The 27087-nt window shown below is 37.7% G+C and overlaps 1 protein-coding gene across 2 annotated transcripts; it reads left to right on the top strand.

Moving 5' to 3' along the window:
- The first annotated feature begins 897 nt into the window (after positions 1-897).
- LOC113510130 (charged multivesicular body protein 7) lies at positions 898-22241 on the top strand. 2 transcript variants are annotated; one of them, XM_052899009.1, is made up of 11 exons: positions 898-1411; positions 2117-2336; positions 4384-4558; positions 5543-5709; positions 7288-7424; positions 8628-8715; positions 9287-9434; positions 10374-10544; positions 12175-12297; positions 13707-13857; positions 15281-22241. In XM_052899009.1, the coding sequence occupies exons 1-11, from the start codon at positions 1140-1142 to the stop codon at positions 15429-15431; spliced, it is 1803 nt and encodes a 600-aa protein (XP_052754969.1). In that variant the 5' UTR covers positions 898-1139; the 3' UTR covers positions 15432-22241. The 2 variants fall into 2 exon arrangements, with proteins under 2 accessions (XP_052754969.1, XP_052754967.1); XM_052899007.1 differs by having other exon boundaries at positions 899-1411; positions 12172-12297.
- Positions 22242-27087: the final 4846 nt, after the last annotated feature.

The following is a 27087-nucleotide window of genomic DNA, read 5'->3' as shown; positions in this document are numbered from 1 at the left end:
ACAAAAGCTATATTTTTAGCATTAGAATACATAGAAAAACAGGTACTATATTCGAAATGGATTATAATTACAGATAGTATGAGTGTTCTTATGGCATTAAAAAATAACACATTCATTTCATCATCAAACTACTTAATTCAAGAAATTCGTAATAAATATTATCATCTCTGTACTATATATGGAAAAGATATTATCTTCATCTGGACCCCTTCACATATTGGAGTGTTTGGGAATGAACAAGTAGACACTTTGGCTAAAATTATTAATTCAAGTGCTGCTCGTGTTCAAGATTTACCCCTTTGTTACTCAGATTGTAGTATTGGAATACATAAAATCGTTACAACTAAATGGGAGGAGCATTGGACTCAAATATTACAGACTAAAGGCAAATGGTATCGCAAAATTAATTGGCGTATTGGAAAACCGTGGTTCTGCAAAGGAAAGGACACAAACAGAAAATTTTACACCAATATTTGTAGATTACGAATCGGCCACGGACATTTCAACGAACACCTGCACCGAATGGGCATGATCGCTTCCCCATCATGCACATGGTGTAACTCAAATACAGCCCAATCTCTACATCACCTTTTTTTGATTGCTCTGAATTTGTCATTCAAAGACACATTATGTTTGACGAACTTAGGATTATCTTCAAAAAACCCGAAAATATCCCGCACTCAATCCCGCTTCTCTTAAGATTTCCTTCTTGTTTCAAAGCTATTTTCACTTATATTACTACAACATTCAAGGAGCTATAAGAATACTTTTATTGAATTGCAAGACAATGATTTTTTATAATTATTTATTTTTAATTTGATAAATCCACTGGTTTAAGAAAACTCAAGAAAAGATATTTATGAAAATGTACTTACCGGATTTGACAAATGAAATATTGAAGATTATGACAATAATTGAAGCGACATTAGAAAAATAAAATTCCAGACAAATTATCTTTTTGAAGACTAGGCAGCATGGTCTCCGACCTTAGCCTGTTCCAAACGGAACAAACGTACTAAAAAAAAAAAAAAACCTGCACGCCATTGTATTCGCGCAAGTCATTTTTTCTCACGTTGAAAATATAATTTTAAACACCAAAACAATTCGTTCAACCGCCAAAATAGCTTTCTGTGATCAAAATGAGTGTACCCGGGGGCGGTATACCGGAAGATAAATTGCCACAGTGCTGGTCTGATGATGTCCGTATGAACGCTTTATTCGCTCCTTTCCGAATTAAAACAGCTAATCCAGAGTCTTGGGACATGAAAATGAAATTTTGGTCTGATATGTTAAGGCAGTGGTGTCGTTGTAAAAAAGATCCAATACTGTCTGCAGCGGACGCGAAGTTCGCGTTTCAAAGAAAAGGGCGCACTTGCGCTTGTATGGATCTAGTAGTGGAAGAGATCTACCGGTGAGTTCGATTGTTGTTTTTAGAAAAATGGACCAAAATTGTTTACAGTTTATTGTACCTGAAAATCATATTAAAAAAAATGTATGGAATAGTTTCAATTTAAAAATCGAAGCCCTAATTTTGAAAATTGATTGTGAATGTTTTCTTTATGCAACTTGTAATAGAAAACCAGCTGATGGCCAGCTTGATGAGGTCACCATCACATATGAACATGAACATATGTGAACATGAAATAGAACTCAATGCTAATTATAGTTACAATACTAATAAATTATTTTTTATATAAGTAAATTCTACAGAGATTTTTTTATGGCTCATAATGAAATGGTAACACCTTCTGCACTATCAGTATATGCTAGCAGAGTATCAATGAAGAATGATAGGTGAGATTGAAAAGGCAGGTCAGTTAGCCTATTGTGAATTCTACTGGATTACAGCAAGATGGTTTCTATGGTGGTCAACCTGACAGAGTATATTAATAGCAATGAGATTGGTAGTCTATATACTAACCTGATGACTTTCTTGTGGGTTCTTCATAGCAAATAAAAACATTCTAAACCCTACAGCAGAATCATAAAAAGATGACATCACAGTGATGCTTGTGGTACTGGTCATGCACATTGGTATTTCTAAATTTGTTTTCATTTATGAGTCTGGCCAATTTTTTGCTAGAAACATCTATTATTACATACATATCTATTTCAGAAATGGTGATCTGTCCCCCATATCCAAATATCCACAAATCCTGCACAATGGACCAGAAGGCTGGGTGCGGTGGGGCGCCCGGCTGGCATTCAAGCCGGCTGCAATAGCAATCACAGCAGTGACCTCACTGCTTCCAGCTCGACAGGCATTAGACAGTGATGGACTACCTAAAGCTAGTATTGATTCCACACAACGATTTGTTCTCGAAAGTGCCGTGAAGGTATGTTATAATTTTTTTTATGCAATATTGAAGAACAAAAACCTCTCTAACATAGTTTTTTAACTTTATTTTGCCCACTGTCCACTTTACTGTTATGGTTTTTTTTGTAGACTTTTCTTTGGACTATATTTTTTAACCTGCCCATGCCCTCTCTGCACTATCTCAGTAATTGATGATCACTCATCATCACTCTTAATTTTCTCTGGCTTTTCTACTGACTCCTTAAAAGTCTCAAATGTCCACAATGATGCTTTATTTATTGATTTTGTCAATGAAATATAGATGATTTTTGGAATTAATAAGTGATGGGTATATTGGGTCAAAGGACCAAGGAACAGGTGTAGTTAGAAAGAAAAATCAGAAAAACCTTAAAGTACTAATGGTAAGTTTAATGGTTCTATGGTATGGTATCGTAGGACTGTCCAAACTAGATAGGATCTAGGGCTAACAAAAATGACTAAATTCATTGGGGGGCTGCAAAATATTATTATTTTGTTATTGTTTTGTTATTTTTTCTTTATCTTTTTTTTATACAACTTAGAGTGGCTAACAAGCTGACGGTCCACCTGATGGAAAGTGGTAACCGTCGCCTATAGACATGAGCAGTACCATGGACAGAACAGAGTATACTGTTTTGCCCATGATATCCCCCATGCGTTGCCATTCCTGAAGACTCAGGTGTTATTCCTCTGTACCCCATAAATTCACGTCATATCCCACCCTTCAAACCGAAACACAGCCATGCAAACACAACTGCTTCACGGTTGAAACACAAATGGGACAGAGGTACCCAAGCAATCGACTTTTGTACAAAGTCTCCCTCTGGTATCTTTTACAATTCTGTCAACATCGACATCAATATTGGTAGTAGCTAGAAATGACTTGGTGGACTGTATCAATTCAAACGGACCATAGTTTGGACAGCTCTGCCCTATGGCATTCTATATCAGCTAATGTAGCTTTGCTCGATATAGTTTTATTTACAATAATTGAAAGCACCCTTAATACTGTTTCCCACTTTCACTCTCCTTTCAATATCTCTCTCACACTTTCCATCGCTTAGAAACAATGAAACCAAATATAGAAACTCATAACTCTTTCGTCTCTTTAAAAAGGATAAGCACAAAAGATCATGGAAAGATTGCAGTGTCACAGTTTTTTCTACCTGAAAAAACAGTTCTTTCAATAAAAATAAATCATTATCTAATTTGCCTTTAAATTTTCATTCCTCTCAAAAACTATTCTGCCTCTTTTTTTCGTAATATCTATGTATTTGATATTTGGTTATTGCAAGTTTAACTTTATAACTGTTATAGCAAGAACAATACTGTATTAACAAATTTTGTTGATTCTTTTTGTGTTAAAACTAATTCTTTAATAATCCTGAGAACAGAAATAGTTGTAATATTAATAAAAATGTAAATAAATTATTCCAATTTTAAAAAAAAATATCTTATTTTCAACTGATTTCAAAAAGTAGTAGTTCAAATGTATTTTTTTTTTTTGTTTGTTACCTCATAACTCTGTCAGTTATAAACCAATTTGTAAAATCAAAATTTACTATCAACTGGGCTGTATGCTTGTTTACCTTAGGGCTATAATAAATAAAATTCTTTTCACAAAAGTGGCAAACAAGCATACAGCCCGTCTGATGGTAAATGGTCACTATAGCCTATGGACGCCTGCAACACTAGGGGTGTCACGTGCACGTTGCCGACCCTGAAGAAACCTTAATATATCCTATTTGAAGAACTCCATACTGTAGTCTCAAGATCAAACCTTGGCTTGGGAGCTCATTCGACAGCTTGAACATTTGTGGTAGAAAATTTCTCTGAAACCATACTGTACATGACCGTTTAGATTTAAGCTCAAGTGTGTGAGGATGGATTCCCTGTCGATGGCCAGCAGTGTGACGATAAAAGGTGGCTGAAAGGATGCACATACAGATAAATTTTAATAAAATCGATTTAGTTATTTAATTTTATATATCAAAATAGTTTTGTCACAATTGAAGTTGGTTTTATTTGTAATTAAAAAAAAATTCCAGGAGCAAGCCACAGAGTTCCTACAGAATTACCCTGCTGATGCCGAACACATTGGTACAATTGAGGAGCTCATGCGTAACTCCGGCTTCCAACAAAGCAGGGAGACCTTCGAGATACTTTTAGGGTACTTGGTCTCGCAGGGAACCGCTGTCAAGAAGGATGATGTCGTTAAAATAGGTAATTATTGTTTGAATAATAATAATAATCATCATACCAATGAATTAATAATAATAATAATAATAATAAAAAAGTAATTCAATTGAGTTTCTTGCCAGTTCTTCTCAGTTGGATCTATATACCGAACTGGACGGTAGGGAAAAAAATAAAATTATAATGTAAAAATTTGACGTTCATAAGCGGCTAAAATGTCCTACATGAATAAATGATTTTTGAATTTTGAATTTTGAATGATAATGGAATGGCAACCCCACCTGCGCTAACGGTATACGCTGGCGTGGCACCAGTGAGGGATGATAGGTGAGGATGAAAAGGCAGGTCAGTTAGCCCATCGGTATAAATACACCTTTTTATACCACTGAGGTGGCAAACAAGCATACGGCCCACCTGATGGTAAGTGGTTACCGTAGCCTATGAACACCTGCAATACCAGAGGTATTAAGTGTGCGCTGCCGACCCTGAAGAAACCTCTTTATCCCCCTTTTGAAGAACCCCATGCTGTAGTCTCTTGGGAAAACCTCGGCAGGGAGATCATTCCACAACCTGAGTGTTCGTGGGAGGAAACATCTCTGAAACCGCGCAGTACGCGACCATTGAGGCTGTAGGACATGAGGATGAACTCCCTGCCGATGGCGAGCTGTACAATGGTAGAAAGTGGCTGTGGGCATCATATTGAACAATTCCTCTGAGCACAATCCATTGTACAGGCGGTAGAACACGCAGAGTGAGGCAAAATCTCTCCTAAGATTTAAGGGTTCGATACCGCCTGTGAGCCTGGGATCATCGACAATTCTCCTATGACCTGGAATTCACTATGGGCCAACTGACCTGCTTTCGTCCTATACCGGTAGCGCACGCGGGATTACCATTCCATTATCACCCATTAAAAAAAATATATATACTGTTTTGTATTATTCTTTAAGTGGTGCAATAAAGAGTAAGTAAATAAATATTTTTTTTAAATGGCCATGCATTAATTTCCAGCGGAGCCCCACAAGAAGGCGCAGCCCGTGACGGAGACGGACGAGGCGCTGGTGAAGCTGACGAGCGCGGAGACTCGGCTGTCGGCCGACGCCACGAGGCTCGCCAGGGAGGTGGCCGCCGCCACCGCCCAAGCGGCGGCGTCTCTCCAGCTCGGAGACAGGCTCGCGGTATGCAACATCATCATTATTAACCTCCAACTGTCCACTGCCTAACGTAAACCTCCCCCTAGAGGAGGGTTTTGTCAGTAGTTGCCACATGGGGGGAAGGGATTGTTAGCAATGGAGTTTGACAGCCCCATTGCTAGCAATATGCCCTATCAGGTCAACCTCCACGTGGTTCCCCTTGGAAATCATCGTAAACAATGGGCTGACTGACCTGTTTCATCCTCATCTATCATCCGTCACTGGTGCCCCGCCGGTGTATACCGATAGCGCGGATAGGGTTATTATTTCATTATCACCTATAAAAAAAAAAGTAGTTGTCACATTTGGTAGGCGAATTGTCAACCGCAGTTGCAGTTGCAGGGTTTAGAGATGTTTTAAAAGGAATGTTACTGTTCATCCCTCTCCCTCCCTTAGATTTTCACTTTTACGACATCCACGGGAAAGGAAGGAATGCTACTATACCTATATCTATTCTATATCGGGATCGAGGCCGGGATTTTAGCAGGCGTTCATACGCTACGGTAACCGCTCACCATCAGGTGGGCCGTATGCTAATATGCCACCACAGTGGTATAAAAAATGGTCAATGGTATGCACCATGAATGAATGGAAGTCTCGTATTGTCAGGTTCATATTATACATTATCCATGCAAAATGATTTGATTTGATGGCGGACTCATTTGGTTTTTGATGGCTTGGCAAATGAAAGTGAAAATTACTGGATTCACTTCCTGATTTATTTTTTGTAAACACACTGACAAGAATTATGTTTGAACAGATAATGAAAATTGGCCGTACCTACTTTGAATCAACGACTATCAAAACGTTTATTACATCTAGATAGGAAAAACTTCAAAATAATGATAGGGACAATAACAGGCCATTGTCCATTAAACAAACATTTATACATAATAGGAGCCACAGACAGCTCTCTATGTCGAGGCTGTTTCGACGCCGAAGAAACGGCTGCTCGCGTAATCCTGGAATGCGAAACTGTGGCCCATCAATGTTTAGAAATCCTCGGAACGGTGAGGTTACTCCGAGAGTCCTGTGAAGATTGCAGGAAGCTTCTGTGCTTCCGGGCGGAGCTAGGTTGGCTGTACTAGCCACGACTCATACGCACAACTGCCCAAATGAGAGGCTAAGCGCGGAAAATAAAGTCCTATTTACATTCACATTATGTTTAAACAAAATCAAAATGCATTTATATCTTTGTAATTTACTGAATAACTGAAATATAATCGCTAAGATACATTCGCTTGATCGAACGCCGGACGGAAGAGAGAGAGTCATAGACAATCGTAGTTACTTTTTTTTCTAGATCATTGACTATAAGAAACTGGGATGTTGCCTGTTGGGAATAAAGAATCATAGATAACCCTAGTTACATTTTTTTACTAGGTCATAGACTAAACTGACATCGTGCCCATTAGAAATACATTATGATTAATTGAACGGAATATAAAAATGGAATTTAGACATGTTGAAGCATACAATATTGCTTAAACATCCATCTACTAGTAATATGGACGTTCTGCAAATATTGCTTGAAGTTATGTTAATTTTTTTTTTCTTTTACAGGCTAAAAGTCACCTCCGTCGCAAACACAATATCCAACAGCGCTTGACGCGCTGCGAGGGAGCGCTTGACAATGTGAGACAGCTGCTGCAGCAGCTTAAAGAAGTGGACGTCAATGCTGCCATTGTTGATACATACAGGTAACACTGGACTTTTTCAACCGACTTTAAAAACAAGAGAAGGTTCTTATCATCGTCATATCAGCTGTTCGTTATCCTCTGCTGAGCATAGCCCTCTCCCTTGGGGGGTTTTTAGTTGTTGCCAATAGTTGCTACGCATGGTAAGTGGGGAGGAAGTTCTCGAATTCGTTATTTTTTTTTAAGTTTTTTACCTCCTAACTCCATTATGTATATAAACAGATTTGGAAATTTCTTATTTTATCTTTTTTTTTTTATACAACTTAGAATAGCAAACAAGTTGACGGCTCACCAGATGGAAAGTGATAAACGTCGCCTGGACATAACAAAGTAAACATGGACATAACAAAGTATACTGTTCCATGATACCCCCCATACGTTGCCATTCCTGAGGACTCAGGTGTTATTCCTCTGTACCCTGTAAATTCACGCTATATTCCACCTTTCAAACCGAAACACAGCCATGCAAACACAACTGCTTCACGGTTGAAACACGAATAGGGACAGAGGTACCCAAGCAATCGACTTTTGTACAAAGTCTCCTTCTGGTGATCTGTCAAGGTATTTATCTTCTATCAAAATCAGTTTAGTAAAATTGTAAGAATTATTATTATTGTTAAGGATATTTGAGGCCTATAAAATCAAACACAGCTCAATCCAAGATCCAAATATCTGATTGGCGGGCGTAACTGTTAACTATATGTGATTGTTAGTGATTGGCACGTACCTGTATTTGATACCAATGTCAGTTTTTGAACTGAATTCGCTAGAGATTTTGCTGCATTAGTTCGTGAACTGAATCATCATCATCTATAGCCTTCTCTGGGCCCGCCAGATAGTGTGGGCGGGCGAGGTGGGGGCCTTGGAGTGTACCTCATTACCCCAGCTTCAACTCCTGATACTATCACTTCTGGGTCTCTTGGTTTTAAGCCGACATACACTAGGTGTTATGTGTATGTCGGCGTGGCGTTTTTCCTTCTTCTTCCTCTTCATATGTGGTAGCAATATATGTATAAAAGGCTGCTTTACTTTTTTCCCTTTTTGTTTATATGATTTTTTTTTCCTTTGTAAACTGCACCAAAGCGTGTTTAAGTAATTAAACTAGATGGCGCCACAGTTAACTCATTTTATACGATTTGATGGCGTTTATTTTTCTCTAGCTCATTTTTGTTCTATTCTAATGTATTAATTATGACATTATTTCAGAACAAGCTCTCAAGCAATGAAGCGCGGGATGAAAGATGGCGGTCTGGAGGAAGACGCTGTCCACGACACGTTAGACGATCTGAAGGAGGTATGGCTTAAACTACATCTTTTTTTAATCATTATCTTCCTACCCTTAACTCAATTATAAGGGGTATGACTCATTATGGGTGCCCTAACTAGACATATGCCAGTAAGGCATATACTATACAAGGTGGGTCTATCCTCGGACACACTGTGCAGACTGTGCGGTGAGAAATCGGAATCTATGGAACACTTGATGTGCAACTGCGATTCATTGGCAAGTATGCGTATGAGTCTACTGGGAACAGTTTTTTTTTATGGGTGAAAATGGAATGGTAACCCCGCCTGCACTAACAGTGGCAGTGCACCAATGAAGGGTGATCATGATGAATTCATCAGCAATTAACCAAGATAGTTTCCAGGGAGAACTGCGAGGTCGACCTGGTTAGGTATATTGCTAGCAATGGGGTTCTTAGTCTCCATTATCATCTCCTGCTGGATATAGGCCTCCCCCATAGACTGCCATAAGGAACGGTCCTGAACCACTTGCATACTTGATTTTTACTGCTGACCTTTCAGCTTAACTATACCAGAAGTTGTTTTATTACTTTAAATAACATCAGTGATCGTTCTCTCAGGTGATGGACACGTACAACGAAGTGGAGAAGGCGCTCGGCACCACCTTGGACGACTTCGACGCCGCCGAGCTAGAGCTGGAGCTAAAGGAACTACTCGACACGAACACGGGCGCCAGCGGTGGCACTCCCGCGAAGCCACAGAAAGAAGGTATTGTTGCTTCAACTGTAAATAATATTCAAACAACAAATAAAAACAAAATATATATATATATATATATTTTTACTGTTTATAATTAGAAAGAAAGAAAGAAATAATTTAATCGAAGAAGCATGCGGCTCACACAGTAGCGCACAAAACAAGAACAAAAAAAAACAAAACAAGCAAAAGAAAATAATAATTGTATACAAATAGAAAGCAATTAGCAATCAGAGAAGCTTGTTTGCCATTCTAAGTTGTAAAAAAAAAAAAAAAAAACAAACAAACAGTAGGACAACTCTTGAATCCAATATGGATCTCAATTCAAATCTATGGCTAATGACAATTTAATACTGCACTCGTGTAGCAACAGTTTGATTGTATCTGACATTGTTTATATGTAAAATTCCTATCATACCTATTCGACACAATGTAATATTGTTATGAATAAATTGAATTGAAATTGAAAGTTAGGAATTAGCTACAATTAGGATCGGTTTACAATAGTTTGCATTTGCATGTAATTACTCCTCTCCATCCAAAGTTGCCTGCAAGAGATCGTTCTTAGCGATAAGGTCGCCCATTGTTTTCTCACTGTGATTATTTCTTGTAATTGTTTGTATCTATAAAAAGTTTACTATTGTAATTTTATGGAGGAAAATAATAAGGAGTATCTATCTATCTATATATTTACATCAAAAATAATATGTAAAAAATTGATAAAAATTTACATTTGATGCCTAGCATTTTTTTTTTTGATGGGTGAAAATGGTATGGTAGCCCCGCCTGCGCTAACGGGATACGCTGGCGGAGCACCAGTGAAGGGTGATAGGTGAGAATGAAAACAGGCCAGTTAGCCCATCACGATGAATTCATCAGGAATTAACTAGCAATGAGATTCTCAGTCTCCATTACTAACAATTCTTTTAAAAATAAATAAATGTTTGCCAGCTCCCAAGGTGCCGCAGCGTACCCAGCCGCGGAAAGTATCAGAACGCGACTTCGTGTTCGACGGAGAGGAGCGCATCCTGGCCGAGCTGAACGAGCTCGACGTGGAGGACTCCAGCCCGAGGGGCAAGACCAAGCCGGCCAAGGTGGCCGTCGCGGACTGGGCGCCCTCTGGTGAGTGTAATAGTGTCAAATAACTTTAATCATAAATCGTTAGTGTCCGACCAAACTTTCGGTTTCGGCCAAAAATTCTATTTTCGAGCTTAGTTTCCGTTTCGGCCATAAATTAGCCGAATCTTTCGGCCGCGCCGAATGTTTGTGTGTGTGTTTGTGTTGTGTGTCTAACTGAAAGTTGTTATTTTTTAACTTCCAAGAGTAAGTCATGATTTTAACATGTTTTTATATATAAATATATATGACATATTTGTTACATACTTTAATTAGTATTTATTATTACCCTTTAACTATTTGTGTGTTTGTGTAAATAATTGTGTAAAAAATACACTAGATTTCAGTATAGAAGACAAATTTGAAATATGTTACAGTAAGTTTCGGTTAATCATAAATCATCCAAAACCTATCCATCATAATAATTTAATGATTTAAAAAAAACAACTGCAATCCGGGTAAAACCAATTATACTATCTACTAAACCGATTTTGATGAAATTTGTATGAGATCAATCTGAAAGTATCCTTTTGGATAAAAAAGTCCAAATCGGTTTATAAATGACAGAGTTCTAGGGTAATAAATATAAAAAGAAATGCCAAATCTAATATAAATTCTCGTGTCGTGGTGTTTGTTACCAAACTCCTCCGAAATGGCTTTACCGATTTTCATATAATTTTGTGTGCATATTGGGTAGGTCTGAGAATCGGCCAACATCTATTTTTCATACCCCTCAATGATAGGGGTGACCGACACCCAAAAAAAATTTTTTTTTTCTTTATTTGACAACTTTTTTATTTTTATTTTATTATGATTTAGCATTGAAAAATACATACAAATTCAAATTTTCACGCTTTTACAATCAACCCCTGTTTTTTAATCGTGATTTTTATATGCTGCAATAGGGTTGCAAGATGGCAATCGAATATAATAATTGTAGTAGGATAAATTTTCATGTATAGTTCTCGAAATAACGTATATGGTAAAACAACGTTTGCCGAGTCAGCTAGTCTCTTTATAAATGACAAAGTTCTGGAGTAGTATATATATATATAAAAAAGGGATACAATCAAATTGAGAGGTGGGGGAGTGGGATTATTAGTAATACGGACTATCAGTCTCATTACTAGCAATATGTGGTCAGGTCTACCTCCCTGCGGTCCCTTCTAGAAACAATTGCTCTAAATGTCAAGTCTATACGTTATGATGGACCAACTGACATGTTTTCATACTTATCATTCCTTACTGGTGCCCCAGGGAGAGAAGGGATTGTTAGTAATGAGAATTAATAGCCCCATTGCTAGCAATATACCTTGTCAAGTTGACCTGCTCGTGGTTCCCCTGGAAACCATAGTGATTGATTTATTGTTAGATTCGTCACGGTGGGCCAACTGACCTGCTTTATCCTCACCTATCATCCTTCACTGGTGCCTCGCCAGTGTATACCGATAGTGCGGGAGGGGTTACCATTCCATTATCATCTATTAAAAAATATATGAAGTACTACGTTCATGATTCACTGTTCACCCCAAAGGTTGACTGGTAGAGAATGCTACTAGCATTGAGTCTGCCTTTTGCACCATATTTTCTTTCCGTCAATAAAGTTATTTAAATAAAAAATGTACTGCTCCAGCAGCGAAGGAGGCAAAGCCAGCGCAACGTAAGGAGAAGCCGAGTAAACCATGGTACCCGGCGGACGGATGGGGCAACAACAACGGGGACTACGCGGAGCTCCGTCAGGACGACCGGCTGCACCCCGGTATCATCATCATCAGCATATATAGCCCTTAACCCTTCAAAGCCTGACTTTTTAAATCAAATTAAAAAATATATAAGTGTACCCTTTACTGTGTTTACTAATGGGGAAAAATAGTATAAAAATCAAAACGATATTTTTATATATTTATTTTGAAAAAAACGTTGTTGTAACATGTAAACAGCCAAATATTAAAATAAAATCTTTTAGGATTGTAGGCGCCCAATGGGATTTATAACCCCGGTGTCAAATTTGAAACTTCAGGTATTTAAGGATTAACTACCCACTGTTAAACATAAGCCTTCCCTTTATAGAGGTTTTGGTAGTAATTGCCACCCTTGGCAGGGACACTGCAGCCCATTCCTTGCCATTCCTTTATCATCTCTTACGACACTTTAACTAGCATTATTTTTATTGTTTTGGCTGTTAACTATCCACTGTTGATATTATTTAATTTAATGTGCAAAAATTAATCTCTCATTTGACTAAAGACTGTTATTGAATGACTCATGTATTTAACTTTCACTTTCTACGTCACCGCCCCACTTTTTTCGAGCGATACTTCTATGCGCTAGAGAGCAGACTTGCTTTGGCTTCCTAGTAGCACAATAGAAAGGACCAATATAAAATTATATTGGAGAGCTCGTTTTATTGATTTAAAGCTCAATTTCCCATAAACCTTCCCCTTGAGAGGTTTTTTTTTAATGGATGATGGAATGGTAACCTCACCCGCACTATCGGTATACACCGGCGGGGCACCAGTGAGGGATGACAGGTGAGGATGAAGCAGGTCAGTTAACCCATCGTGACGAATTCAACAAAAATTGTTGACGATGGTTTCCAGGGGGAACTACGTGGAGGTCGACCTAATAGGGCATATTGCTAGCAATGGGGCTGTCAAACTCCATTGCTAACAATCCTTTTCCCCCCCTAGGCAGATGGGTAACTGCAGTTAGACTTTTAGACATGTTTTAAGAGAGACGCTGCTGCCCATCTCTCATCCTCCTTTAGTCGACTCTTACGACACCCACGGGAAAAGAAGGGGTGGCCTATTCTATACTGGGACCACACGACCAGAATTATATGTTTATATTTATGTTTAGTTACAATTAGTAATAGTTATTATTGTATTCATTTCAGCCATTATCCGTCCACTGCTGGACATAAACCTCCCCCATAATAATAATAATAATAATAATATATAAGCCTTTATTAAAGAAGTAACATAATAAACAATTCAATGTAATTAATATTCAATCAGTAACTGTTCTGTCACCACTCATCTCTTTTCTCCCCATCGGACAAAGCTATGTGACCAGAATTTTCCATTCATTTTCTTATAATTTTAAAATGCACTGTACTGTTTTTTTATATTTGCCAACCCATAGAATATATAGATATATGTATTCCAGGCCAACCCCTGAACGTGGACTTCACGACTCCGCCGCGGCTCTACAACATGGACTTCCAGGTGCGCGACCACAAGGTGGACGGTGGCGTCTGGTTGTACAACAGCAAGGACAGTAACAGCAACACGGAGCTCGCCGGCACCGAGTACTTTAGGTGAAATTAAATTAATTAATTTGCCAAACAGTCTTAAAATTATTACAAAAGCCTTCATTTTTTTTTTACAACTTAGAATGAAACAAGCTGACGGCCCACCTGATGGAAATTTTATTACCGTCGTTTAGACATGAGCAGTACTATAGAATATATAGATATATGTATTCCAGGCCAACCCCTGAACGTGGACTTCACGACTCCCCGCGGCTCTATTCAACATGGACTCAGGTGTTATTCGCGACCACAAATTCACGCCATATATACATACTTTTGTTTTACAACAGCTAATTGACAGTAAGCAACACGTGGTCGGCACCAAATCTTTAGGTGAAATTAAAATTAATTAATTTTGTTAAACAGTCTTAGAATTATTACAATTTTTTTTTTTTTATACAACTTAGAATGGCAAACAAGCTGACGGCCCACCTGATGGAAAGTGGTAACTGTCGCCTATAGACATGAGCAGTACCATGGACATAACAGAGTATACTGTTTCGCCCATGATACCTCCCATGCATTGCCATTCCTGAGGACTCAGGTGTTAATTCTCTGTACCCTGTAAATTCACTGCCATATCCCACCCTTCAAATCGAAACACAGCCATGCAAACACAACTGATTCACGGTTGAAACACGAATGGGACAGAGGTGCCCAAGCAATCGACTTTTGTACAAAGTCTCCCTCTGGTAAATATCCCTCTTTACCTGCATACTGGCACTGTTTCATTTACATAAAGTTTACGCATCCATCCGCTGTGGCGCTGCTGGTGAAGAAAAATTTAATCGTCGTCAGTTACTAATATGGCCGCTTCAACCGCATAGAAAAATCCCTTATTGTGACGCTAAATTGATCCGCTTGATTAATAACAACCATTATAGTTGTTCTATCGCTGTACAGCTCATGTGTGTATTTATTTATTTTATTCATTAGTATATATATGTGTACATGGCGGACTTAATGCTAAAAGCATTCTCTCTCAGTCAACCATAGGCAAGTGGCAGAATACTCGAATGCGGTACTAGTAATTATTGATTAAAACGACGCTGCTGCCCATCCTTTGACCATCAAGTTCTCTTAGTCTTCTAACAACATGGTAAAGGAAGGAGTGACGTATTTTAAACTGTGACCACGCAGCGGTATACAGGATGGAAGGGACAGATTGGCCAAAACGAAAACAGCTGATTCAGATGAACGGTCTGAATCAGACGGCAGATTGTTTTCCCGCCGGAAATGCACCGTAGCCATATAATTAACGATTCTTAGTGTTGACGCCGCGCAATGTATTTGAAATTTTACGATCCACACGACGCGTGATACGTAGGTATCGCCCAGTCAGTGTCACTTGAAAGTTGACCCGACACTAGCAATGAGGCTGCTGAGGTTCTCACGTTACTAATATTTCCTTTCCCCCCTCGTTTTCCAGCTCGGAGAGTCCAGGCAAGACGGGTGGTAACTTCCAGATGGCACCAGGCGGTGAGAGGAAAAAGCAGCCAGTCTCCTGGCCCGGGGAAGAGGCGACGGTCGAAGATCTGGAGAGGCGACTGAAGAATCTACGAGGTTTTAATTTACAATGATAAGGTAGCTTTAAGTTCGAACATGAATCTATGTAGAACATTATAGTTCCGTTATAGCACGGCGCGGTTGACAGGTCATCATCATCAGCCTTTAACTGTCCACTGCTGAAGCCTCTCCCTGGCGGATTTTACCAGTAATTGTCTTGACAGGCGGATTGGCAACCGCAGTTAGACTTTGGAGATGTTTTAAGAGGAACGCTGCCCATCCCTCGCCCTCCCTCAGTCGCCTATTACGACGCCCACGGGAAAGGAAGGGCTGGCCTATTCTATGCCGGGACCATACGGCAAAACGTTAAAACAATAGAAGAAATTGTTAAAATAACTTACAGTAGGTTACAGAGTCCATCTGTGTAAGTACCTCTGTCCTCTGTACCACTTGTGTTTCTGCCGTGAAGCAGCTGTCCTGGCACGATTTTTACGGTTTGAAAAGTGGGATATACCTGAGAAATTCCAGAGTACAGAGACCTCAGGTCTCCATAGTCCTCATGAATAGTAACGCATGAAGAGTCCCATGGGCGTCATGGTGATCTGTAATATACATGGCAGTGTTCATGTCTATAAGCGATAGTTGCCATTTTCAGGGGGAGGAGTGGAGGATTGTTAGTAACAGATGTTGGTGAACCTAATACTACCAATATCAAGTCGGCTCCCACTCGTTCCCTCTGGAAACCATCGTGGTTAACACTTCTTTGCATAATGGTGGAATATTCCATCATAACATTGAATGCCCAAAAATTATATAAAAGACCAAGTTCACTTTAAGTTGATCGTGTCTGGATACCTTTTTAATGTCCATTGCAGAAACAAAACATAGCTGTCAAATTTATTTGTTTAACCATTTTTACTTTAATTTTGAACATGAATTATATCACCTTGATTTATTTCACCAATAAAAAAGTCATGCGAAGAAGGGTTAATTCCTAAAGAATTAGATACGATAGGCTAACTGACTGGACTGCAACATCTTATTCCATAATCACTCACTGGTGCCCCGCCAGCGTATACCGATAGCGCAGGCGGGGTCACCATACCATTATACCATCATACATTAAAAAAAATGGCATCATTTTTTGCTACCACCACTATTTTACATTTAAGCAAAACATTTGGTACTAACAAATTATATCAATTACTGTTAATAAATTGATTTTAACTAAAAAAATTTCATACAATACAGTTTACATTAAAAAACTGTCGAAATTAAGAGTGGATTATAGCTGTATCTATTTTTTTTTTATACAACTTAGAATGGCAAACAAGTTGACGGCCCACCTGATGGAAAGTGGTAACCGTCGCCTATAGACATGAGCAGTACCGTGGACATAACATAGTATACTGTTTCACCCATGATACCCCCCATGCGTTGCCATTCCTGAGGACTCAGGTGTTATTCCTCTGTACACAGTAAATTCACGCCATATCCCGCCCTTCAAACCGAAACACAGCCATGCAAACACAACTGCTTCATGGTAGAAACACGAATGGGACAGAGGTACCAAAGCAATCGACTTTTGTAAAAAGTCTCCCTCTGGTAAATGTGTATATTGTTCTTACAATATCTATCTATATATTGTCCCAATAACGTATATATTAACTATCGGTTATCCAATATATAATATCGAGACGAAGAGCCCGCTCGTAATGAATATAGATGTCCGACTGGTATGGGCGATATCGCTATAGGTGGGCATCAATGTCTACAGAACTCGATATATAGATATCGGAAATTACTATACTTTACATAACCTTCAAGAAAAGAGTATATTCCTTTTTAAAAGGCCGGCAGCACACCTGCAATGCCGTTAGTGTTGTGGGTGATCATGGGCGGCGGTAGTCACTTACCATCAGGTGAGACGCATGCTCGTTTGCCCCGTGTGTTGTAAAAAAAAATACTAGTCGAAATGTTACCTGTCATACCGCGTTGTGTTAAAACGTGCAATGTATAAAGTCTTTGTTGATATTGTAATTATGTCTTATTGTTTTTTCTTTTCTTTTTATATATATTTATAACGCCTAGATCTAGTACTTTAGTGAAATTTTAATGGATAAAGGTGGACGGTAACCCCGCCTGCACTATCGATTTACGCTGGCGGGGCACTAGTGTGACATAATAGGCGTGGCTGAGTGGATGACGTGTGACGAACCATTCTCAGGCGATGTTATGGTGCGTGGTAACCAAATAAATGACATCGCCTGAAAGTGACACAATGTGGGGGAAATTTTAGTTGTAAAATAATGATTTTAATGTAAAATTAATACTGCCTTCAATGTGAGCCATTCTCAGGCGATGTTATAGTACGTAATATGCAAATAAACAATATCGCCTGAAAATGACTCGGTGCAGGCCAAATTTTAGTCATGAAATATTATTATTTTAATGTAAAATATATACTGCCTGAACGTGAGCCACTCTAAGGCGATGTATGGTACGTGGTATGCAAATAAATTACATCGCCTGAAAGTGACTCAGTGCAGGCGAAATTTTTATTATTAAATTTTTATATATTTTTAATGTAAAATTACAACCGTCTGAAGGTGAGCCATTTTCGTACGATGTATGGTACGTGATATCAAAATAAATTACATCGCCTAAAATGAACTTGGTACAGGCGAAATTTTGGTCATTAAAATACCAGAATAATTTTATTGTAACATAAATCCGCCTGTACGTGATCCATTTCCATACAGTGTTGCATCGTCTGAAAGTGACTCTGTGCAGGCAATGTTTTAGTTACTAAAAGTCATTAATCATAGGATATAATAGCATAGTTTTTGCTTGTGATTTTGCTTGATTTTTTTTTTTCTTTTTATTTACATTTGATATACATATATTTCCACTAACATTTGCGATACTCCCGCGCAAATGGCAAACACAAGCCGTCTTACTTGTTCTTATTGTTTTAATTGCTTCATCCCTTTTTAATTATTTTATAATAGAAACTATTCTGAGGCGCTATTTCTCTAAAATTTACCTCGTAATTTAATATTTTAATTCGATCATCATATCTGCCTTTAACTGTCCACTGCTGAGCTTAAGCCTCCCCTAGGAGGGTTATGCCAGTAGTTACCACGCTTGGCAGGCGGATTGGCAACCGCATTTAGGCTTTAATTGATTTTTTATAGTTTATAATTAAATTAAATTACTATTTTACGAACTATTATGAATTAAAATTAAAAACCAAAGTTTGACTTCAATCTCTTAGCAAAATTAGTTCATACTGGTATGTTCCTTTTGACTGTTTATCAGGAATGTGACAGAATATAATTTAAAAGCAATATTTATAAAACAAATATATAGCTGTAAAGGCTGCCAGTACGTCAACAACAAGGAACTATTCTTAAAATAAAGATTTCGTTTTTATTTATTTAATACTTTATTGTACACATAAAAATATGACAGAAGTAATCAAATGTACAAAGGCGGGCTGAACTCTAATAGAGTTCTCTTCCAGCAACAGCCAAAGTGGAAAGGAGCATCAATGTCAGCGGGTAGAGCGGTGTACAATATTGGGACAATTTACAAACAAAAAGAAACATTTCGTTGTGTGATATCAAATTGGAATTTTAGATTTCAACATAGATTTAGAGTAATGGCACCTCAAATCGACACCAGTGTAGTGAAGTGCCCATTCTGCTATCACTGTGCTCGGTACATTAATATTTTTTTAACTTGTAGGCTGTGAATGTAACAGATCCTTAAACAAGTGGATTTTGTTTCCAAATAAAAACACCGACTTCCTTGCAGCTAGGGGCATATCCCAATCAGCGATCTATTTGCCTAAAGATGCTCCCTTCAGAGCGGGAACACGTGTCGCAAAACGTGCGTGGACTGAATGGCGGTCGGTGATTGATGGAATGGAATGTCGTAGAACTTCTAATAATAGCAGTCAATACTCAAACGTTGACAGTCACACGCATACTATCAGTTGTGGATTAAAAATAATTATAATTGACTAACTATTAGTTATTTCGATTTAGAAACCAAAGTGCTGTATCGTTTTTTACGAAATTTCTACGCAACCAATCTGAAAGTATGTCCTTTCAGATGAAAAAAGAATTTTCCAAATCGGTTTATAAATGACAAGAGGTCTGATGTAACGAATGTAAAACAAACATAAATATACGACCGAATTGAAACCCTCCTCTTATATAGTTGTTCCCCCCCCCCCCTATATTTAGTAAATTTAATTTCTCCTACTAATTCAATATACAATCATACATTGATTAGAAATAAATTAACACTGCCATAAAAGTTCGTGGAAACAGCTGCAAAACATAGCTAATAAGGTATTTTATAATTGACTGTACCAGGCCACGATATCATACAATTGTACCGTCACGATAACATGGGAAAGTAAAATGATGACGTTTTCAACCGATTAAAAAGAAAGAGGTTCTCAATTAGGTTTTTTTTTTATATATTTGTTACACCATAACTCCGTCAAGTCTAAATTGATATGGAAAATTGATTTTTCATCTAAAAGGATATACTTGAAACCAGGTTACTTTTATAGAAATTTTACCAAAGTCGATTCGATAGTTTAATTTTTAAATCAAAATTGGTTTTAGCCCAATGGAAGTCAGTTTTTTTGTTTGTGGAACACAGTCTTAATAAATATTTATATAGATAAATCAATACTATCTCCAAATAATTGCAGACACCTTTCTCTCCTATTGTATCGTGACGAGAGAATCGTACTATATCGTGACGAGAGATTCGTACTATATCGTGACGTGACACGGTAAATTATAATTGTTCAATATTTGATATTTATAGTAGTACTAATTATTAATAGAAATGTTTATTTGAATTTTGAATAGGCCAATTTATTTTTTTGTATTTTTTTTTTTTGTTTGCTAATACGATACTGTGAGATTTTTTTTTACTGTTCGAAATGGCGTACAGTTTGAATGCAAGCAGTTGAGTGATAATGGAATGGTAACCTCGCCTGCGCTATCGGTATACGCTGACGGGGCGCCAGTGAAGGGTGATAGGCAGTGTGACTATCTGCGACAGATTCCTGCCATTTTGGCAGATTTCGCTCCTAAATTTTGTCTGTGGCAAATTATGTTGATGATTTACAAAAGTGACAAATTTTGGTAGATTTAATGGATTCCAAGAAAATGAAGTATGGCAGATTTTAGTAGATTTTTTTACCCTGTCTGTGGCAGATTCGTTATTAATGAAATGGTCACACTGATGATAGGTGAGGCTGGGACAGACTCTATATCTAGATATCGGATAGCGCCCATCACTATGGAAAGGAATTGTGAATACTGTATATAAATAAATATGTAGGGTAGAATAACCAATTTGTAAATAAATTATCTAGTTAGGTAGGGAATTAAAAATTTTTGGAAAAAGCCAAAAAAAAAGATTTGTAATATATATATATATACATAAATGTAATTTAATAATTGTATTTTGTGCCTTGGTAGTGAACAAATTAAGTGTATTATCCATTAATTCATTGATATTTTAATATTGTATTGTTAATTTAATAGAAGCATATCTTTTTCGTCATAGCATAATTTGTGTGGTAAAATAATTTTAGATAAAATACTAAAGAGTGTTCGTAGTTCAACTTATTGAGGTATGACGACACTTATTTGTCAATTTTCAAAACAACTAAATTCAAAATTTCCGATTGATTGTTTAAAAATGGCTACTAGCTAACTTAAGCGATAATCATATAATGTAATAAAATTTTTGTGTGTACTTCATATTTGACAGATTTTTGTTTCGCTACATTGATATTGTTTCTCGGAATCTCGCTAGATGGCTGAATACTGTGTGTTTTATTGTTGGGGAAAAAAATATGCAACGCTTATTGTAAATGAATGGCTGGCCCATTCTATGCCCGCCTGGTCCTGCCACATGGAGGTCTTTTTGAATGATCAATCAAAAAATAATCTATACTTATAATAAATCTGTAGAGAGGCCAATTCTGTACATGAAATATATTTCCAAAATAACTATCAGGCGGTGATTAGTGATCGATACTGATGCCAAAAATGCAATCAGTACAATTTTTGTCTGTCTGTTTGTATGTTCGTTATAAAACAAAAACTACTCGATGGATTTTAACGAAACTTGGTATAATTATTTTTCATACTCCTGGGCAGGTTATAGTATACTTTTCGTCGCGCTACGATCAATAGGAGCAGAGCAGTGAAGGGAAATGTTGGGAAAACGGGAGAAGTTACTCCATTTTTAAGCTTCCGTCGCGTGTGCAGCCTTAATGGCTTCTTTTTAAAATGTAAAAATGTCCAACCGTTCGACGCCGGGACAGACCGCTAGTTTTAAATAAATTAAATTATTTTGTCGAAAATTGACTTTGTCACACTTCGTTAAGTTTCTGTATGAACACTCTGAACACAGTCTAAAGAATTCTACGCTGCCAGTAGTCCGACGGATACGTCTGCACAGCGTGCGCCCCGAATTAAGACCGTTCGGGACACGCCGATGGCGTTGGACCACTGGTTGTTCTATACACTGTGATATTAAATATGGCAGAGGCATCTATGTAGTGTCAGATTTTTTTTTTGTTTTTAATAACTCATATGTTTAATTTTAACTAAATAATATTAAGTTTTGTCTTTAACTGTACGCTTTTTACCCTTGAGTAGGTTTTTACTAAATAACTAAATCTCGGCAGGGAACTCATTCCACAGCCTGAGCGTTTGCGGGAGGTAGTTCATCTGAAACTGCTCTGTACGCGACCTTTTAGGTTCAAGCGTGTAAAGATGAGTTCCCTGTCGATGGCGAGAGGTGGAACAGTTTTTTTTTTTTTTTTTAACAATATGTCCTTTTTTGTGTAACTATTTTATATATATATATATATATATATATATATATATATAAAATAGTTATAATATAATATATATATATATATATATAAATTATATATATATATATATATATAAACGTTGTGACATATTGTTAAAAAAAAAAACTGTATTTATTTTGGAAATATATATATATATATATATATATATAATATATAAAATCGTTACTATATATATATATATATATATATATATATATATATATATATACAGAAACGTTGTTTTACCACTTATATAAAAATCGCTATTAAAAGGCAGACGTTGATCGTAAAACGGTGAAAATTTTAAGTTGTGTGTATTTTTCAATGCTAAATCATAATAAAATAAAAATGGATAAATTTGTTGAAAAAATAAAAAAAAATTATTTGGGTATGGGTCACCCTTATCATAGGGGTATGAAAAATAGATGTTGGCCGATTCTCAGACCTACCCGATATGCACAGAAAATTTCATAAAAATCAGTAAAGCCGTTTCGGAGGACTTTGGTAACAAACACCGTGACACGAGAATTTTATATATAAGATATATTCATTATTATTCATTAGCTATTAAGTTTTGTATTTAAATACCAATTTTAGATATTATTTGCATAATGTTTCTGCCTACCCTAATGGGAGACAGGCGTGACAGATATGTATGTATGTATTTACATAATCTCCTCTAGTCTACATCGTCAAAACTGCATAGGTGCCTTCCCAAAATAGCGTTTCTTTTTGTTTATTTTTGTGTTTTTTTTCTGTATTAATTAAATAATAATGTTTTATATTTTTTTTTGTTTATATATCGTGACGTAATGTACTTTTTTTTTTATTAGAATTTAAGATCGATTGTAAATACAGATGTATATATTGTTTATACCACGTGCCAAAGATTTGTTTTATTTTTTTTTTCCTGAACCATAGATGAAGGAAAATGCCAGTACCCAATTCTGGAGGGCATAGACATGTTTATGGGGGAGACCGTACCCACTCTAAGGTTGTATGGTTTGTTTCCTATCTCAGAATCGAATGGAGCTTCATAGAGACGTCTCTAAAAGGAGGTACATATGAGGTATTTTTGTAAGGGGCCCCTGTTGGAAAATAGTTTTACAATACTAAATCATAATAAAAATAAAAAAAAATTGTCAATTAAATAAAAAAAAAAATTGGGGCGGGTCACCCTTATCATTGAGTGGTATGAAAAATAGATGTTGGCCGATTCTCATACCTACCCGATATGCACACAAAATTTCATAAAAATCGGTAAAGCCGTTTCGGAGGAGTTTGGTAACAAACACCACGACACGAGAATTTAATACATTAGATATTCTTTATTTCTTGTAAAAAAAGATACGACGATTAGTTAGTTAACTGCTTACTAGCAAGGATGGGCTTAGCTAGGTTTATCTCTGTTCGAACCTTATCTAATACCGGTGGGGTTTTTTTCCATTAAATTTATAACTGTCAACAGTGGACATTGCGGGACCACACTCAACTGATTCAAGCAAAATGTGAACGTTTCATAATACTAACAGCCTTCTGGAAGCCGTACTTACTCTGTTTGGTATAAATGAGTCCTGTCCATCATTGAGAGGCTGCTACTCCAAACTGCTAGTGGATCGCCGTGCGTGTGTACCAGCAGTACTTAAGTGCTAGCGATGGTCAGTCTTCGAGTGGGGGGGTGGGGGGGATTGTTAATAACGCGGTCTAATGGACCACTTGCTAGCAATACACCCTGTCAGGTCGGCCTCCACGCGGTTTCCCCTGGAACCCCTTCGTGGTTAATCGTAGTGGAATTCGTCACGATGGGCTAACTGACCATCGTGATTTCATCGTCACCTATTTCAATCGCAGGCGGGGTCTCTGGTGCCAGTATCAGCGTATACAATCCATATAAAACGACATTTTTTTAAATGGAAGATATTTAAGAAAAATAGATGTAAGGCGTGGATTTAATTATAGCAATAGAAAGCAAAACAACGTGCCTTCCACCAAATTGTTTATAACCATCCAAAGGTCGCCTGCAAGAGATCGCTCTTAGCGATAAGGTCGCCCATTGTTTTCTCATTGTGATCATTTCTTGTAATTGTTTATATTTATAATAAGTTTACTATTGTAATCTTATGGAGGGAACAATAAAGGGTATCTATCTATCTAACAATAATTTTTAGATATTTTGTCTGTCTATCTGTATGTTCCAATACCACGACAAAACTACTGCACTATATTAAATGTCATTTTCTCTGGAATGTTACTGGAAGTGTAACTTAAAAATTGGATTATTTTATTTTATTACGACGCCTAGAAGCGGTCTGCTCAATTTTTGTTTTTTTGATGAATGAAAATGGATTGGTAACCCCGTCTGCGCTAACGGGATACGCTGGCGGAGCACCAGTGAAGGGTGATAGATGACAATGAAAACAGGCCAGTTAGCGTATCATGATGAATTCATCAGGAAATAACCATGATAGTTTCCAGGGGGAACCGCGAGGCGGTCGACCTGGTTGGGTATATTGCTAGCAATGGGATTCTCAGTCTCCTTTACTAACAATCCCTTTCCCCCCCGGTCTACTCAATTGGGTTTACTACTTGTGAAATCCGCGCGAACGAAGTAGCGGACAGGAAGCTAAATAAATGAAGTTAGATAACTGGCAAATTGTAAAGTAGGTAACTACCTACTAAAGCTGGGTAATATTATATATAGAAATATCTATATATCGAAGTTTTTTTTAATGGATGAAAATGGAATAGTAACCCGGCCCGCGCTAACGGTATACACTGACGAGCCACTATGAGTGATGACAGATGAAGATGAAGCAGCTCAGTTAGCCCATCGTAACGAATTGAACAAGAATTAGCCACGATAGTTTCCAGGAGGAACCACGTGGAGGTCGATTTGATAGGGTATATTGATAGCAATTGGGAATAACCTCCCCATTACTAATAATCCCTTCTCCCCTCTATAGGTGTACTGTCCAATAACAGATATATTAACCATAGGTTATCCAATACATAATAGACTATGCAATGTAAATTGGATTCTATTTTCCGCGCTTAGCCTCTCATTTGGGCCGGTGTGCGTATGAGTCGTGGCTAGTACAGCCAACCTAACTCCGCCCGGAAGCACAGAAGCTTCCTGGGACCTTCACAGGCCTCACGGAGCGACCTCACCGCTCCGAGGATTTCTAAACGTTGATGGGCCACAGCCTCACATTCCAGAATTACGTGAGCAGCCGTTTCTTCGGCGTCGAAACAGCCTCGACATAGAGCTGTCTGTGGCTCCTATTGTGTATAAATGTTTGTTTAATGGACAATGGCCCATTATTGTCCCTATCATTATTTTGAGGTTTTTCCTATCTAGATGTAATAAACGTTTTGATAGTCGTTGATTCAACGTAGTTTACCAAAGGGAGACTTTGTACAAAAGTCGATTGCTTGGGTACCTCTGTCCCATTCGTGTTTCAATCGTGAAGCAGTTGTGTTTGCATGGCTGTGTTTCGGTTTGAAGAGTGGGATATGGCGTGAATTTACAGGGTACAGAGGAATAACACCTGAGTCCTCAGGAATGGCAGCGCATGGGGGTATCATGGGTGAAACAGTATACTCTGTTATGTCCATGGTACTGCTTATGTCTATAGGCGACGGTTACCACTTTCCATCAGGTGGGCCGTCAACTTGTTTGCCATTCTAAGTTGTATAAAAAAAAAAATTCAACGTAGGCACGGCCAATTTTGATTGTCTACAATCAGTAGCCTCTATCCATCTTTGGTTTTGTATGTCAGTGGATCTTTGACGAATCTAATAATCGAAATTGCGAGAACGGAAAAGGAAAAAGTGGATACGGGCCTACCACCCTCGTTCCTGAGCCTCTTCTAGCTAGTTCGTCTGCGGCATCGTTACCATAAGATCCACATAATATTTAGACCAAGAGCCCGCTCGTAATGAATATAGATGTCCGACTGGTATGGGCGATATCGCAGTGGAAACTCTATATATAGGTATTAGATATTACACATGTCTACTATCTACTACACATCCCTACTGCCTACTTCAAGGGGGAAAGGGATTGTAAGTAATGGAGTTTGACAGCCTCACTGCTAGCAATATGCCTTATTAGGTCGACCTCCACGTGGTTCCCCCTGGAAACCATCGTGAACAATTCTTGTTGAATTTGTTACGATGGGCTAACTGACCTACTTCATCCTCACCTATCATCCTTCACTGGTGCCCCGCCGGTGTATACCGATAGCGCGGGTGGGGTTACCATTCCATTATCATCAATTAAAAAAAAAAACTACCTACTTCAAAAGTGGCATATTGACATCGATTTATTTATTTATTTGTTCAGAGGCCAATACAATATTTATTTAACACTTAAATCCGTTCCTAATGGTGACTAAGGTCGTTACGTTTCTGAGAATTCTAGTTCAAGAAGTTACATTGCTAAATTTATTTTGTAAGTTACGTTACGTTTTACGAGCGTACCTCGTGATATATATTTTTTTATACCACTGAGGTGGCAAACAAACATACGGCCCACTTGACGGTAAGCGGTTACCGTAGCCTATGAACGCCTGCAATATCGGGGGTATTACGCGTTGCCGACCCTGAAGATACCTCTTTATTTATTTATTTATTTTACACTTGGTTGCACCATTTATAAAATAGTAAATACATTTAATTGTAATCAGAAATGATACAAACGGCGGCCTTATCGCTAAGCAATCTCTTCCAAACAACCTTTGGATAGAGGGCATCGAGGAAAGAAAGAAAAACAAAGGGTAGGTGGCGCACTATTATATATTTGTTCATATATAAATAGCTTATTT

This window comes from Galleria mellonella, unplaced genomic scaffold, assembly GCF_026898425.1.
Source record: "Galleria mellonella isolate WM207_F2 unplaced genomic scaffold, CSIRO_AGI_GalMel_v1 utg121, whole genome shotgun sequence".
Taxonomy (NCBI): Eukaryota; Metazoa; Arthropoda; class Insecta; order Lepidoptera; family Pyralidae; genus Galleria; species Galleria mellonella.
Note: the sequence above shows the minus strand (reverse complement) of the source record. Positions and strands in the feature narration are given on the sequence as shown.